Source organism: Berghia stephanieae, chromosome 9 (genome assembly GCF_034508935.2).
Source record: "Berghia stephanieae isolate SIO BIC M18660-M18661 chromosome 9, UCSD_Bste_1.3, whole genome shotgun sequence".
Taxonomy (NCBI): domain Eukaryota; kingdom Metazoa; phylum Mollusca; class Gastropoda; order Nudibranchia; family Aeolidiidae; genus Berghia; species Berghia stephanieae.
In genome coordinates, this window is record NC_088368.1 from 35,907,172 (window position 1) to 35,925,317 (window position 18,146).

General features: G+C 35.5%; 2 protein-coding genes and 1 non-coding gene across 5 annotated transcripts in view; all 3 read right to left on the bottom strand.

Moving 5' to 3' along the window:
- The window catches only part of LOC144980135 (melatonin receptor pdcr-1-like), a 42,521-nt gene extending 39,600 nt beyond the window's left edge, over positions 1–2,921 (bottom strand). For both annotated transcript variants that reach the window (XR_013646826.1, XM_078927684.1), the window contains exon 1: positions 2,481–2,921. The gene's annotated coding sequence lies outside the window, so the exon portion shown is untranslated. The remainder of the gene's footprint in view (positions 1–2,480) is intronic.
- Positions 2,922–7,331: 4,410 nt separating this feature from the next.
- On the bottom strand, positions 7,332–15,012 carry LOC144980136 (peptidyl-prolyl cis-trans isomerase NIMA-interacting 1-like). 2 transcript variants are annotated; one of them, XR_013646827.1, is made up of 5 exons: positions 14,855–15,012; positions 12,809–13,000; positions 11,317–11,471; positions 7,827–10,647; positions 7,332–7,737 (listed from the first exon to the last, which is right to left on the bottom strand). XR_013646827.1 is itself a non-coding variant. In XM_078927685.1 (4 exons), the coding sequence occupies exons 1-4, from the start codon at positions 14,901–14,903 to the stop codon at positions 10,582–10,584; spliced, it is 462 nt and encodes a 153-aa protein (XP_078783811.1). In that variant the 5' UTR covers positions 14,904–15,012; the 3' UTR covers positions 7,332–10,581. The 2 variants fall into 2 exon arrangements, 1 of the variants encoding a protein (XP_078783811.1); XM_078927685.1 differs by having other exon boundaries at positions 7,332–10,647.
- A 2,960-nt stretch (positions 15,013–17,972) lies between these two features.
- On the bottom strand, positions 17,973–18,044 carry Trnam-cau (transfer RNA methionine (anticodon CAU)). The gene has a single exon. It is a non-coding gene; the product is annotated as a tRNA-Met (tRNA).
- Positions 18,045–18,146: the final 102 nt, after the last annotated feature.

The window sequence follows — 18,146 nt, forward strand, 5'->3', positions numbered from 1 at the left end:
TGGGGAACAAACTCGATTGTCTGTGAGATGTTTTTGAGGCTGAAATATATTATTTGGTATGTCAGTGGATGTGTTTTACGAGAGCTATCTATGATGGTCGAAAGTTTAGGCTGAAATTTGGATGTAAAGTTAATTTGACTGTGGTGATATTTATGTGGTAAAAGTAAATGAGTCGTGACTGTTGTCTACGTGAAATGAGTGGCAGTAATCCAAGGATCTTCATGTCGGTGTCTATTATTTCTTCCATGTAACCTTTGTGATCCACCATCGTTGTACTTTTTCGAGGGTGCTAATACCATTCACTGTGTGTGGATCCCATACAGAACATGCATACTCCAGTGATGGTCTGTTTGACGGTTGAAAGACATTTTCCACTGCTCCTCCCATGTCGCCAAACTGTCGAGGTCTTCATGTAATTGGCTTCAACAGTCGTGACGTCACTTCCCTCGCAATGACGCATAGTAACTTAGTAAATGTTCTAAACTATCGGAACAATGGCGGACGCTCTTATGAAATACTATCCGACGAGCATAAAAGTGTATCAAGAGGAGTAAAACATTATAAATCTGATCATATTTTGACTTTTTTACATTCTGATAACATGATATGTGAAAAAGTTCTAGCCAGCATGAAGAATAAAAAGTATCGATTTTCTTTGTTTAGAACCAAGTTGCTCGTTGCTGGCCGGACGTAACATCAGACTATTGAATCCAATTGATTTTGATTTGGAGTGCTTTTGATATTTTTGTGACAAGTTGTATCATCTGCAAAGAGTCTTGTTAAAGAATTTAGGCCTACGGGTAGGTCATATATAAAGATCACCTAACTATCCTCACTCTTTTACGGCCCGTAATCCTTAGAATCTGCCTATACACTCTGCTACTAAAATAGTTATGCCACCTTACACACTTTCAAGGGAAATTGGAACCGGAAAAGTAGGTATGACGTCACGACTTTCTTCCCTATTATGTTAAATGTTATTTCAAACCCATGGTGGCATTCGGTGACCAGACCTGCAAATATGTGCACGTAGATTATAACCTATCGCCTCACATCGGTAATATATTGGTATGGAACCATTGCAGAAAAGTTGATCTAAAGAAAAGATGTAAAATGTAAGATCCATATTGAGCGACGTGCACGTATTCGCAGGTCTGATAACCCACATTGTTATGGTCTCTTCGTTGTAATGGAGGAATTACGCAATATATTGTCCATTAAAACGAGCCCATAATTGTGTCCGGTTATCAGATCTGCAAATATGCTCACGTTAATATTGAAAGTTATTTTTCTATTGAACGGTGCCTTTTGGTGTAATAATTTATAATACACCGTGCACCTTAGGGCGCGGCAATCGACAGAAAAGAAAGAAGAAATTTTATGCGCTGACACACAACTTTATTAACACCGAAAACATAATATTATTGGCTTAAAGAGGGGGACAGCGTGGCTCAGCGGTACGGTCTTTGCTTCGTACCCGAAAGGTAGAGAGTTCGATCACCTTCCGCTGTGCTGTGTGGCTTTGAGGAAGTCACCTCGTCGTAGCTCAATTTGCGGCGCTGCACTGCGGCGACGCCTGGTTTATTCCAGTCTTCCCTTGGAATAGACCCTAGAGACAAATTTCCCCTATGGGATGAATAAAGGGAATTTTTTATGTATTTGTTTATTTTATTTATTTCGCTTTGCCCGCAAAAATACGCTCGTTGAATATCTCATTCCATTAATCTACGACTGATCAGACATACGCACCAGTAACGTATAGAATGACGTTGACGTCACACAGCTCTTCGGTATTGTTTTCTTTTTTCCTTTCCTTTTTTTTTTTAACCGCTAGTTAAGTGATTAATTCCCACGTCTTAAGTTCCCTATCGGCGCCTTAAATGTTCCATGAAGGAACCAAGACGATAAGTAAGTAAGCAAGTTCCCCGTAACAGACAATACTATGAGTTAAAGGTTGTAGAAGAGGTGAGTATTTTACCTCAACGCATAATCTCAATATGACCTTAACCCAAGACTCATTTCAATAACAACATCAACAAACAATAATAGCAACAGCAGCAACAACAGCAACTATAACAACAACAGCAAAATGAAAAAAAAGGCAATAACAACAACAACAACAACAACAACAACAGCAGAGAAAATAGAGAAGAATATATCATGTCAATTCAAAACATTGATATCTACTTTAAGTAAACAAAGGGGGGCAGGGGGGGGGGGTGCTGCAGAATAAGTCTATAATTAGTCTACCATGATAATAGGCCTAATAAATCAAGAACAAATTGCACCATGTAGTCAATACATACAACGAGCAAAAAAACATCTTTCAGTTAAGAAAACACACACACAGCACTCTCACGCTCGATACCAGTTAGACTTGCACAGATCACCACCAAACAATGGTAAAGAAAAAACAAAAACAAAACGTAAACACCTGCAATCAATCATTACAACATAAACGTGTATAATATATCTTTTACCTGAGTCTCCCGTCTCTCAATCAACTATCCTCCAAGGACGATGAATATAAAAAATCTTCAAGAAAATTTATAAATCTTTCAATGTGCACATTCAAAACAGAACAATAATATTTTAATATCCAAAACAACGGCAGAGAATTCAAACTCAACTGATTAATTAATAATATTATTGTAAAAATTACGTGTAACATAAGCCGAATGATAAATTAAACAATAAATCTGATGCATCTCTCCTTGCAGCACCATATTGAACACAGATAAAATATCAACACACGGACGATGTGTAGTGTAATCCCATAACAGATTGATGCAACAGCGCACAGTATACACACGCGAATACCGATATCCGAGAAAACAGTTATTGTGTAGGACTTCTATCATCGAAAACGAGTCCACGCCGAACGTTGCGAGCTCTTACTTCACCCAACTCACTCACTCACACTCACAGCGATTGCTGCTGCTGTAAAGAACTGAACTCACCCTCACTGTGTGTATTGAACTGCAGCCAGTAGCCAGCTGTGTTTTTTGTTTTTGTTTTTGCGTCTGCCGCGCCATTTGCACGTGCGCTGGGTTGGGGGTGGGGGGGGGGGGGGGGGGGGGGGGTGATGACCTCAAGATAGAGAGAGAATTCTGAGAATGTCGATTGGGGTCGTTAGGAAGGAGAATTCATTGCAAGATGCGCTATAGTTTCAGTGACGGTAGATAGATAGATATATAGATAGATAGATAGATAGATAGATAGATAGATAGATAGATAGATAGATAGATAGATAGATAGATTGAAAATGAGTTATATTATGTATATATATATATATATATTATATATATATATATATATATATATATTATATATATATTATATATGTAATAGAGTCAGACAACCGGGTAGCTGATGCCGGCGAGTGTGATACAGACAACGGGTAGTTGATGCCGGCGAGTGTGTTACTGATGGAGACAACCGGGTAGTTGATGCCGGCGAGTGGTAGTGGTAGTATTGGCAGAGTGTAGAGGCCGTGGTGGGAGTGAATGGATTCGGTCCCGGGGTCGACTTAAGAGTTCCAGACTGTAACTGCGGCGGTGGTGCTCAAGTGAGGAAGATAGATCGAGACAATGAAGTGACAGTTTAGTAGTGCGGGGCGGTCCTTGGCAAGCTTAAGGACCACGGTCCTACGGTCCTTGGGAAATGAAGACCGCAAGGACCGGTCTCTGGACCGGTCCGTTCATTCTTGAACCGTTAAAGACCGCTACACGATGAAAACCGTGGCCTACAGGAGTAAAACACACGGAGTAGTCACACTCATTTCAAATTGTAACCTAATTAGAGAAGAGGGGTGATGCCTTCTTTATTTGCTCACCGTACTTCATTGTTACTTCGATAATTTAATAAAATTTGAAATTTATCCCCATTAACGGAGATAATGGCATCGCCCAAGGCGTTGATCGAGTTGTTCGTGGCGTTGATACACACACGCAACTCCCCCACCCCCCCCCCCCCCCCCCACACACACACACACACATACACACATTAGAGGGCAGCGAGCATTGAAGAGTAAGAGAGAGACGTGAAGTTATAATAAGAGGGGGTGGATGAGGTGATAAGAGGGGTCGATGGTGACTTTTCGCCAGATCTAACAAACTCAGCTACCCATTCATTGCTGAGTAGACAGGGATTCAGAAAAAAATCGACTGCACCCGGGATCGATCTCTGGCCCTTTGCGTATAAAGAGAGTGCTCTATCAACTGAGCTATCGGGGTCCCCAAATATTATATTGGACCTTTTAAAAATACAGACGTTATAACTGGTTTTTTTGGACGGAAGAAACTAATGAAACTCATATTACTTGATTAGTTAAAACACCAAACGAAATTTTAATATTATTGTATTATTTTAAATGACAACAATGCGATAGAAAGGAGTGGCGACAAGAGATGGGACAAAAGAAAACAAAAAATCAGACTTGCAACTTGCTAGGTTCGACACACACACACACACACACACACACACACACATCTTTAGTAGTCACATACATTTCAAACAATAACCCATTAGAGAAGAGGGGTCATGCCTTCATCATAGATCATTGTCATTGCGATCATTATGGTGTAGTAAATTTTGAAATTTACCCCCTATAATGGAATCGTCCAAGGCGTGCGCCTCCTGTTCCCCCATCTCACACACGAAAGGGCGGTTTGCGGAGTGGAGGGAGGTGGTCGTCTGCCTCTATGGTCGTCTGTGTCGTTTAGTGTATGGCAAAGGGGGGTGGGTGCGATTAATTAAGTGGGATGGGTGGTGATTGGTGGAAGATAGGCAAAGGACCGAGGCAACGAATCGCTGGGGAAGTAGTATGGCGCGAGACCGTTGAAAGGTGATAAGAAGTGAGGACCGCCGGCGGTCTTCCTCTTTGGGACTGGACCACGGTTCACAGCTAAAAGACCGTGGGACCGGTCCTCGGTCCGGTCCTCAGCGCGGCACTACAGTTTAGTACTACTGTTAGTGATAGTAGTAGCATGGAATATTTTACAGATTTGTTTTTTGATGTTTTCGTTCGCTCTTGGTCGTCTGTTGGTTATGGCGAGTCCGTCATCTCTATAGATCAAAACAACAATTTGAAAATCACGATAGAAGCAAACAAAAAAACAGTTGACTTCCTCGACATCACATTCGACATAAAATCCAATTCATTCCAACCGTTCAGAAAACCAAACAACACCATTAGCTACATTAATAAAAACAGCAACCACCCCGTCCCGTCATTGAAAACATACCAAAAAACATAGCACTGAGGGTGAGCAAACTTTCGGAAAACAGAGAGATATTCAACGTCGCAGCCACCCCCTACAAAGAAGCACTCGCAAAAAGTGGATACAACACACCATTTGTATATACAGACGCCTCCCTCTCATGTAAACCCCAACACACAAGTGAAGAACGTAAAACAAGAAAACGACACATAACTTGGTTCAACCCACCTTTCGACATAAACGTCAGCACAAACATAGGACAGCAGTTCCTGAAGTTAATTGATACACACTTTCCAAAAAACCACAAGCTACATAAAATTATCAACAGGAATACCATAAAAATAAGTTACTCGTGTATGCGCAACATAGAACAAATAATTTCAAGCCACAACAAAAAAATATTAATAAACCACCGACAAGAGAAAAACCCACCCACTAGAAAATGCAACTGCAGAAATAAAGAACATTGCCCGCTAAACAAACAATGCTTAGAATCAAGTTTAATTTACCAAGCCACAGTCACAGAAACTAAAACAAACAAGCAAGAAAAATATGTAGGACTAACAGAAAATAATTTCAAAACAAGATACAACCTCCACACCTCAACATTTAGAAACACTAACAAAAAAACAGCCACAAAACTCAGCGAACATATTTGGAAATTAAAAGACAACAAAATAGACCACAACATTTCATGGAAAATTTTATCTAAAGCAACAGGATACACACCAACATCAAAACAATGTAGCTTATGCCTGGAAGAAAAATATACTATAATCAAACAACCTCATGAAGCCACACTCAACATGAAAAGTGAGATCTACGGAAAGTGTCCCCATCGGCGCAAATTCCTCTTAATTAACTTCAAACCGGAACCACTTCAAGAAACAACAACAGTCAACAAAACAACTCAGTCCTGAAGATTGCAAATTAAGCCTGAAACATTGATGTAGACTGCCCCAAACATTGTGGTAAATATTTTAAATAATAATTCGCTCCATTACTACATGTCGAGCACTTTTCGTACCATATTTGTATCAAACACGATTCAATAGATAGATAGATAGATAGATAATGAGTAATTATATAGGTTATATATATAGGACAGATAGATAGATAGATTAATTGATTGAAAATGAGTTATATTGAAGGATATATAGATTGAAATGAGATATAGATAGATAAATAGATAGACATTTTAATATTTTTGGTCAGACGTATATATATATATATTAACCTCAAAACGCAAACCACTTGAGAGTGGGAGTTGGGGGATGCCCTTTGATAAAATAAAAAAGGCCTGAATTTTTTTTTTTTTTTTTCGCTTTGTTTTCTTGTGTATAGTACAAAAATCTTCGTTTCTCCTCATTAAACACACCGTAGTATCATCCTTAGAAAACGAGGCATATCCATCAAGCTTCCACATTACTGTCGCCTTTAAACAACAAATACTTTCACTTTCACCTTTAATTTTTTTTTTAAATAACAATCTCACCGATACCGACCAAGGTCAACCGGAGTTAATTTCAGTTTGTTTTGTTTGTCTGTTTTTAGGCGTTTCGCGGCGCTTGCAACGCATTAAGATCATATCAGCGCTAAAAAAAGGAAGAAAATGCAATAGTAAAAAGTTATAGAATTACTATTAAAGCACCCAAGAAAAGGTAAGACAAGGGGGAATTGGTTCAAATGGGAAACAGATGTAGATTCCAAGAGCACACATCCATGTACTTAGTTTGAGATCACCTACAAAGTATCATCCAGACACAAGCAAGACACAAAGAGGAATACACTCAAATGTTTACAAATCATATATAATCCGGAAACAGAACTTAATACAGTGCATAACAGAGAGATGATTTACAAGGGAAAAAAATTCTATCTCCCAAAACAAACTATACATTTGACTGTTTCCCTACCAGCTATGGGATTCGGCCAGTGCCAGGACAAAACCCAAGTAATTTAATCCCAAGACAAAGACAGAAAGCATGTTAGAAAGAAGATAAAGGGGGATAGAGGACAAAGTGACAAAGTAATTGCCTCCCTGCCCACTATAGGAGGTCTGCCACAGGGGATACCCCGAACAACAATAAAAACAAAATAACTAAATACTTTAATTGATATCAAATGCTTTTATTGTTTTCCAGAGAGTTAAATGAGGAATGAATTCATGAATAAAAAAATGTTAAAAAGTAAACAAACAAAAAGAAACAAAAAAGAAAAAGACTCATTGAGAATAAAATTAGTTGAACAACATTAGTGAGTACATATACAGTGGAATCCTCTTAAAGCCAACAACGCCAGGCCAGAACGATTGGCTGACTTTAAGCAGGGTTGTCTTTATCCATTAGCAATGAAATGGAACACACTTAGATATATATGTGTGTGTGTGTGTGTGTGAGAGAGAGAGTAATGTATGTATGTACAGTGTGTATATGGATGTGTGTGTGAGTGTGTGTAATTGGATGCGTGTGAGCTTTTGTTCGTATGTCCGAATCTGCAGTATATAAGGTTTTTCCTGATGGTCAATGTGAAGCGCTTCGGAAGCTTCGGAATAAGCGCTATATAAATGTACATCTATTATTATTATTATCAAGAACAGAAAACTTGGGTCCAATAAGAGTTGTTGACTTGATGTGGATTCCACTGTACATGAATATTAATTGGTCTTACAAATAGGAAATAGGAATTAATTTTTCTTCTTTCAATTCAAGAAACAGTATTTATTCTCCACAAATAAATTCAATGTGAAATTGAATGTGAGCTTCAATTTAATATACGAAAACAGATAAAACGGACGTTTCGGGTCTCCCCATTATCAACAAAACAGGATGAATAACAGACGAATGAGATAATGTGGTAGTGGCGTTGTTAAGATGAATCATTCATAGAATGATAGAATGACTAAAAATGTCAAATTTTAGTTTTAGTCACTTATAGAAACCACATCCATTTTTCCCATGGACACTAAAAAATAAACAAAACCTTTCATATTTTCTGTTACAGAATTCATTTTCAACATCTTAATCACCCGGACATAATATAACAAGTTTATATTGGTATTAGATATCTGATTTGTCCTTTGCTAATGTTTGATTCCACGCTACATACCTGTTATTTAGTTATTGTCTTTATATATGGACGCTTTTTAGGACAAGTGGGCTATCCCAGATTTTTCGTTTTTTTAAATAATTACATAGGGGTCAAAAGTGGGCATTGCCCTACCCCCTGAAAAGGTTTCGAGCATCAATTTTGTTTATTTGCTTCGTTATCGGTATAAACTGCCTTGTGTTGTAACCGAAAACACAATGTGTACATAAGTGTAAGTGGGCTAACCCTTCAAACATGGCTTCAACACGAGACATGTCGAATTCACGACTGAATGAAGAAAACTCCCCACCAAACAACAATGCCATATCAGATAATGTTTTGCATGTCAATTGTCAGTGCAATGTGTTTAGACGCATAAAACATATAATTTAAGGCAATAAACATGTGTTTAATGTAGGAAAATTGATTAAATTGACTGCATGTGTGAGAGGGACAGCCCATTATTTCACAACATACATGTCCATGTGTAAGATGAGATAGCCCATTTAACTAGGGATGGCCTGAAGTGCAAATTTGGGTGGGATAGCCCTTATTATATAATGTAAATTCGTTGCTCAGTGATGCTGTTTAAATATGGACAACTCGGTCAACCCACTTGTTTTTAATAAAATAAGAGAATTCTGTAATGTATTTGTCGCTTTCTTTTATGACTATCATCGTCAAGTACAATTATCATTCCACACAGAAAGTTTTGAAAAAAAATATTGAATAGTATTTGAGTAATTGGATATTTTATGGGATCGAAATCTTCAATGTTGATTTTCTCAAAACAGTAAAATCTGGGATAGCCTACCTGTCCTTAAAAGCGTCCAAATGGCCTGGTTGAGATTTACACATTGATTTTACTTTTCTTTACCATTACAGGCTATTCAAAGGCCAATGGACCTACTCAATCCTTGTTCGTGATACAATACGATATGATATGATAATACAGTTTTATAGGCTGTAGACCACATGTTGTGTCAAAACACTATTGTGTCGGGATGAATGAATCCGACTCCAAAAAGTGAATTCAGAAATATTAATGACGAGAAACACGAACTTTAGTGGGGGAGTTTTTTGCAATGCAAGAAACCGTTTTATATTCTCCACCATAATAAAGTGAAATTAAACCCAAGTTTTACATTTATGGCTATGAATAAATTCAATTTCCTTCACGAAACCCAAATCACCCTGACATTATCATTTTGAGATGGTGGGTTATTTTGCAATTTTACACCAATCTGGCAAGCATGTTGTATGACCTTGTGCAGGGGTTCAGTATGGGTCAATGTCATCTTAATGAGACCAGCAAGCTTGCCAACCAACCAACCCCAACCATTATTTCTCCCAACATTTATGCTCTATTTTCTCATATTTTTCCACAAAACAAAAAAAAATCATAACTTCATCAAATGCAATCATTTAAAATTTAAAATTTAACATTTTGCTGAATTTATGGATACTTAACAAACTAGTCGTAGAGGGTGGGAAAATCCTGAAATTCCTTTGACAATTATTTGTCTGGCTATACTCAGATTCTCATCTAGGTGGAGAGGATATTCAATTAGTGTCAACTATTCCACTTTAATCATTTTCCTCCTTCTTGTTACAAATCCTGACTTTTGGCATGAAACATATTTCCGTCTTCATTACCATATCCCTTTCGACTGATGACTTCAAAAAATCCCTCCCTGCTTCCCTCTAAAACCCCTGTTACTGAAAAGACGGCCATACAATCTTCAGCCTGAAGCTTTGACCTGAATGGAAGAAGAAGACATATCATCATATTTTGGACCTCAAAGCGTACCATACTGGTTGGCAAGCCTGGGACAGATGTACATTATTTTTTAGCAAAAAACCAAAGACAAATAAACATGACAAATTGCATTACATAGGTATACAGATCTGCCAACCCTTCACATTCCAAAAGTGGAATCAGAACGCCTAAAAATAGGAATTTGAAACACCCCCACCCCCTCTTCGCTCTTTTTCCTTCATACCATTATCATCATTTTTTTGAAAATCTGAATTTTAAAGACAATGGCCAAATAGTACAAAAAGGAAGAGTGAAAATAGGAATGATTCCACCAAAAGCGGAAGGGTTGGCAGGTATGGGTATATGCTCCATTTTTTTTTTTTCTTTTAAAATGTTTGTTGAATCAGTTTGCTGGGACTGTTTTCCACTGTATTACAATCATACATACAATTAGGCAAAAATGAATACTAATAATAAGTACAGCAATATTAACAACCAAAAAAACATGACAGTTTAAGCAGTACGTAAAATTATGTGAACCCCAGAGTCTGTAGAAATGGCTTCGCTCAGCTCACCAACCTGAAATATAAAAATTGAGAAAATATTTATCAAGGGACGACAAAACATCTAAGTATGGATTCATATATCAATCTCTCACTCTCAGTATTTATTTTCTTTTTTAACACTCGCCTTTGCACCGATGCGGCTTTGTGATCTAGTGGTATGACTCTGACCCAGGGTTCAAGATAAGCTATGAGTGGTGCATAGTTGAGTCCTTAGAAAAGACTCTTTACTCAGATGTAAAATGAGAACTTAGTTGTTAACAGCATTGTATCTGTAGGAAAAAATTGTAATATCGCCAGTGAAAAGACATTACATGCTTACTCTTTTCCCATTCACCAGGTAATTGGAACTAAACAGAAGTTTTTAACAATACCATGGATGCAAGTAAGCCAGGTCAAAAAAGCCTGAAATTAATTCCCAACAAATTCAAAAGGCCTGAAACTTATAATGAAATGTGACCTACTGCCTCAGAACTGTATTCTGGGGAGGGGTGATATAGAGGCCCGAAAGAAAGTAAAATCCATTTCAAAAGGCTGAAATCCAGATTAAGCCGGAAATCTTGCACCCATGCAATATTGAATTTCCATAAATATACTGAAAATCGACAACTTTGAATAAAGGTAGTGTCATTTATATTATTTCTTCGCATCCTTTTATTTAAGGCACAATTAATTCCTGACAAACCTGTAAAGCAAAAGAAGCGTCCTCAAAAGGTTTCTGCATCTGTCCTCTTCGAAAAGGCCCCAGGTCCCCTCCTTTCCTTGCCGATGAGCAATCCGAATGTTGTGAGGCCAATTCTGAAAACGACACTTCTTCACTCACTATCATCTTACGATAATCTGAAGATTAAATTAAAAGCATAAACAATAAATAATGTGATTGATGTCAGATGGCCGTGAAGACTGGGTCATAATCTATTTTACTAAAATTCTCTTCATGTATACAACAATTCATCAACAAGGGTAAAGCAACATTTGTAAAGCAATTGTAAATTATTGCAACCAAGTGGATTTCGTGAGATCTTTGTAAATCAATTGTCAACAGTCGACATATCATCTCCTTGTGGAAACTCAAAGGTCTATCGTGAGAGAATCCAACAGATGACAGCTTGGACCAGTTGATTCCAATGGCAAACGGACCTTGATACATCTGATTTATTGTAGTTGTAAATGCTTTTTTCACAGGGCATCTTTCCTTTGTGCGCTAATGAAGCAAGAGATCAGCCAGATGACGATTCAAAACATCAAATTATGACCAATCATCATGCCTAGCAATGGGTGATAAAATTACCCTTAAATTTAATAAAAGGTTTGCAAGTTACTCGTATATCAATCTGTACATAAAAAAAAAGTTTTATCATTTTGACATACCAAGTAATTCTGTGTTTGTTGGCAAAAAATTTAACATGAGCTCTGCGGAACAATTTTTATCCCCAACCCTATCTTTTTGTAAAAGAATAAAATATCTAACAAAGTCAGACAAGTTGACAAGTCCTGAATTTGACAAAAACAATGCTGTTCTTTTTACTTTTCATCAAGTAATAAACAAAAATGAAAGAACAAAACAGTTAACACGAACTTTCTGGGCTTATGTTTTGTTTGTTTGTTTTTAAGGGTTGTACGGCGCTTGCAACACATTTAGGTCTTATCAGCGCCAGTAGAAAGGAAGAAAATTGGATAGTTAAAACATTCTAGATGTACATTTAAAAGGACTTGTAGAAAAGAGTAAGACATAGGGGAAATGATTCATATAGGGAATCAGATGTAGATTCTAAGAGCACATGATCAGTGTACTTAGTTTGAGATTACCTAAAAGTCTTACCCAGACACCAGCACAAGATCCCAATAAGGGGAATACACTCAAATGTTTACAAATCATAATATGTTAAAATAAAAAAATATAACAGTACATAACAGAGATGATTTACAAGGAAAAAACGATAACTATACATTCGACTTTTTCCCTCCCAGCCAAGTACTCCGGCCAGAGTCAGGACACAACAAAGTAATCTCATTCCAAGACAAAGACAGAAAACAATTGGAAAACAGATACAGGGGGATAGAAGACAGATCAAATGCCTCCCTCGTCGTAGTCGATGTCCAGAGTATTACGCCTGAGAAAGAAGTCACGGTATGATAGGTGAAGTTTTACTTTAACTATAAAAATCCATTTTTACCTTCCAGTTGCTCTAAAGCCTCTTCCTTTGAACGAGTTATCTGTTCCCCTTTCCAGTTCTGTGGCCGTCTTGAGTCCCGATGTTTAACCAAAAGATGTGAACAGGTGACTTTATCCGACTGCTCAGTAGCCGCTTCTGTGGGGACATCCCACTGACTTTCTTTTGTGTAGATATTCAAGTAATAATCTCTACCTAGATCAGAGTGAAGAAAACGAAAAAGGGGCTAGTGGATTGAACGGTTAAAAACAAAAATCTCATCAATGGTGGTGATGATGATGATGATGATGATGATGATGATGATGATGATGATGATGATGATGATGATGATGATGAAGGTATTAGCGATTGAGTGGGTAATAACCAGGCACTGCAGTTTTATCAATTTCTAGAATGAAAAAAATATGCATTAGGATTAAGTAAATATACGTGGAGAGCGAAGTGGCTGAGTGGTTAAGGCATTGCACTGTGAAAAGAAATGAACATTAATAAAACACCTCTTCTTCTTCTTCTTCTTCTTCTTCTTCTTCTTCTTCTTCTTCTTCTTCTTCTTCTTCTTCTTCTTCTTCTTCTTATTATTATTATTATTATTATTATTATTATTATTATTTTTAGTTGTAGTAGTAGTAGTAGTAGTAGTAGTAGTAGTAGTTTTAGAAATATTGTACCTTAAATTATCATTGTTCAATAAACGCAAATACACGATTAATAATAGGCTCCATATCATTTCATAAATGCCCGTTCATTTCCCTTACTTTAAATTGGTATACTGTATATGACATGATACATATTCTTACAAAATAAATGTGTAGGAGCCTTTTTTATATTATCTTTGGTCCAGAAAATAAGTCTCCCAGAAACAGCCTGCCGTTTCCTAGGGTCTACGGAAATCCCCTTGCCATGGGAAGAGTTTAACTAACACTAACTAAACTTTTTTTTTTTACTACCTGATTTTCAAAAAAAAATTGGTATCATTAGAATCATGTTGAAAGCACTTTATAAAGATATAGGTTTCATTCATTTAATTAAGGACAAATCAATTTGATTTTTTTTTTACTAAAGTCCAAGGAACATAGACTACTCTACCACCATCCTCAGTTTTTAAAATTAGTTCCTTCTTACTTTAAACTTTAACTTAAACTAGAGTACATAGTTATTTAGTAGATAGACAATCGAATTATCTTGTATTTCGGGATCTGCAAGTAATAATATGAGAAAGATAAATACTTAACCGTAAAGAACAAACCAAAACTATTTTCAATTTCAAAGCAGAATTATTGCGACAAGTATAAAAATGCCTCTCTGTACTGTGCTGTGCGCTTTGGCTTTTATGGATTTTATGCAGACTGCGGCTATTCGGACTCTAAGTCTGAATAGTCTCCCAAGGAGACATGCGCATGTGCAATCATCAGATTATTCAGACTCTGTCAGAATAGTCTTCTGTCGAAATAGAGCTTTTGTTTGTTTTAGTTGTTTTTTAAATTATTATTTTAATTATTGATAATTACATCAAATTGATTCAACTGAAAATAACAGTAATGATATAGTAACGTAAATAGTCTAACCCCCCCCCCCCCCACCCTCTTTATTCGACGAGAAAGACAAAGTCATACTCATACATGAAGTGGACGTCCAGTTAGAAATTTAAAATTAAAAGAACAAAAGTCAAAGTAACAAAATAACACGATGTGCGTGCGCATAAAATCAGGACGAAAAAAAAACATATTTTGAATGTGAGAAACCTGCAGAGGTATCATTATAAATGATTATGATTATAAGCCGAGTCAGTGTGGTGATGGGACAGAATTTCTTCTGCCTTCTGCTATCAGTTCCACTCTCTGCCCACTGTCTCCCCCACCCCCCGTGTCTGCACATGCATATTGGACTTTGAGTCTGAATAGCCATGGGAGACTATTCACTATTCAGAATGAGTCCGGAGTCCGAATTGCCACTTCGTTTTCTGGAGTCAAGCCCAAGCCCAAGCCGCAAGCACGACGGCCACTTCTTTTCTAATGATCATTATCATATGAATAGGATTTTTGAAAATACCATTTGAACGACTGGACCGCTTTTCCCATCCTGGTGGTAAATCAGACATTCTGTATAATTTATTTTTCTTCAGATACAAATTATTACCGGTGTGTAATTAATTGGAATAATGAAGTGAGCGGTGTGTAGAGTGTAGAGGAGGTAAAGAAAAGTGTGTCAGGGTTGCCAGATTATTTTTCAACAAAATGCCAGGGGAAGACTCAAAAAATGCCAAAACACTCAAAAAAATGCCAAAGTCTGTTGACTCCCACCTCCACTAAGAAAACTACTCACTTTTGATAGATAGTATGCAGATGACGTCACTCAGGCCTTTGTTATTGTTTTTGCCATCCGCGTTTGTGAGTTGTACTCACTAAACTGTATTAACCAGACTATAAAAGTTCATGGTTACACAGAGTTTGTGTGTTGGTCCGTTATACTTCCGGATGGCAATGTTGTGAACTCCTTGGACAAGCGCATTCTATCTATAGACAATTTACTATCATACCCTGGTGGCTTGCGTGTTTTCTTTTCTTTTTTCTTTTTTTTCTTTTTTTTTTTTTGTTTTGAATTATACTAAATTTCCTGTTGGGGTAATTTTTTACCTACTGACTACTAAGTGGAGTGCTAAACCACTACACCAGGGCTTGTTCAGGGTGTGAGTTTTAATAGCAAAGTTTTCCGATGTGAAGAGATTTGTTTTTACGCGTTTAGAAATAATTAAGAAAAGGTGTCATTTGAAGTATAATATACAAGAAAAGAAAATGCCAAATGAAAATGCCAAATGCCAAATGATTTTTTTTAATGCCAAACGGTTTTCAAAAATGCCAGATTTTTGGAATCTGGCATTTAAAATGCCAAACTGGCAACCCTGAAGTGTGTAAATAAATTTTGCAAATGAGAGTTATTGTTCTTGAGTTTGATTTCTATATTGTCGAGCGTTTGTTTTAGATTCATTTGATCTATTTTTTATCCGACTGACAAATTTTAACTAATCTATTGATCAAAAGATTATTATTATTATTATTATTATTATTATTATTATTATTATTATTATTATTATTATTATTATTATTATTATTATTATTATTATTATTATTATTATTATTATTATTATTATTATTATTATTATTATTATTATTGTTATTATTATTATTGTTATTATTATTATTATTATTATTATTATTATTATTATTATTATTATTATTATTATTATTATTATTATTATTATTATTATTATTATCATTATTATTATTGTTGTTATTATTATTATTATTATTATTATTTATTATTATTATTATTATTATTATTATTATTATTTATTTTTTTTTTTTTTTCATCATCATCATCATCATCATTATTATTATTATTATTATTATTATTATTATTATTATTGTTATTATTATTATTATTATTATTATTATATCATCATCATCATCATCATCATCATTATTATTATTATTATTATTATTATTATTATTATTATTATTATTATTATTATTATTATTATTATTATTATTATTATATTATTATTATATGTTGTTGTTGTTGCTGTTGTTGTTGCTGTTGTTGTTGTTATTATTAATATTATTTTTATTATTATTGTTATTGTTATTACTATTATTATTATTATTATCATCATCATCATCATCATCATCATCATCATCATCATCATCATCATCATCATTATTATTATTATTATTATTATTATTATTATTATTATTATTGTTGTTGTTGTTGTTGTTGTTGTTGTTGTTGTTGTTATTATTATTATTTTTATTATTATTGTTATTGTTATTATTATTATTATTATTATTATTATTATTATTATTATTATTATTATTATTATTATTATTATTATTATTAGCAGGGAGTGATTTTTTGAAGTCACCAGTCGAAAGGGCTTGTGGTAGGGAGTTCTAAAGTCGGATGGTGGAGGGGAAGAAAGAGTAAAGATGATGGTTTCTTCTTGAGTGGGGAATTTCAAAATTAAATGCTGAGTTTCTTGTTTTATTCTTGTTCCGTTTCCAATGTCTATAGTTGAAATTTCGAGTTTTCCGTTTTATGCTTTGTGGAGTATGAGAAGTTTGTCTTTCATGTAACGGTTTCCATCTTGTCCTCCTGCACTTCCGACTCCTCTTCCTCCACCTCTTTTTGCTCCTGACGCCCCCCCCCCCCCCATCTCAAATCCCCTCCACCTCTTCATCTTTCTCGTCCTTCTCTTCTTCGTTCACCATCACCACCTCTACAAGACTTTACCAGGAACCTCATGACTGTTCCAATGTCATTAATGTCGACAGCTTGAGTCCATCAATGGGCGATCTCAAACTGCAATGAGCATTGCAAGTTTTTGCTGAAGTTACCCACGTGGTGAAAAAAAAAAAAAAGCCCTGCAAGTCCATCTGAGAGTGACAGACTCATTGACCTCGCTAAAGGAATAAAAGAAATAATTGCCTGTGAAAGAACGAGGTTAATATTATAATTACTGACATAGTTGAGCGGTGGCTTGATATTCAATTTTAAGCTTAACATTTAAAATTAAATTCAAGTTAAAATTGAATAACTTCATTCTGGAGGGTACAAAATCACTCGAAGAAATGAACAGGAACAGGAACGAGTGACGTACCTAGCAGGCAGACGTTTTGTTTGTGTTCTTCGAGTTAAAAAAAAAAAATTAAAAGATCATTTATCTTTTTATCATTTTACTTGTGACAATATAGTCTTTACTGTGATAAAACGTTTATCAAATTACATCAACAATGTTCATAATATTATTGCATGTTTGAGTGAAAGTAGCCACGTTACTGTTAATGCGCTTTGAGCTTGTTGATATACAGGGCAAGGCGCTATATAAAAACCATAATATTATTATTATTATTATTATTATTATTATTATTATTATTATTATTATTATTATTATTATTATTATTATTATTATTATTATTATTATTATTATGCTGACAACCCAAATAATTATGGCTCATTGGAAATGTAAAAAAAAAAAAAATTTTTAATGACGCAATGATTCCTTTAAAAAAAAAAAAATAATAAACTCAAACGAGGATAGGTCTTATAAATGAAGAGCAAGAGAGGCAACACCAGAGAGCGTAATTTAAAAAAAAAAAAAAAAAAAAATGATTAGCAGAGCGTGGTTTCGATCCACGGACCTCTGGGTTATGGGCCCAGCACGCTTCCACTGCGCCACTCTGCTCCTGTCGCGTTATTGCAACATTTTAATTTATAAGCTAAAACACCAAAAAATCTAGAAGATTTATACAAGGGAAATTACTCTTATAGTTTATTTTGATTTCGA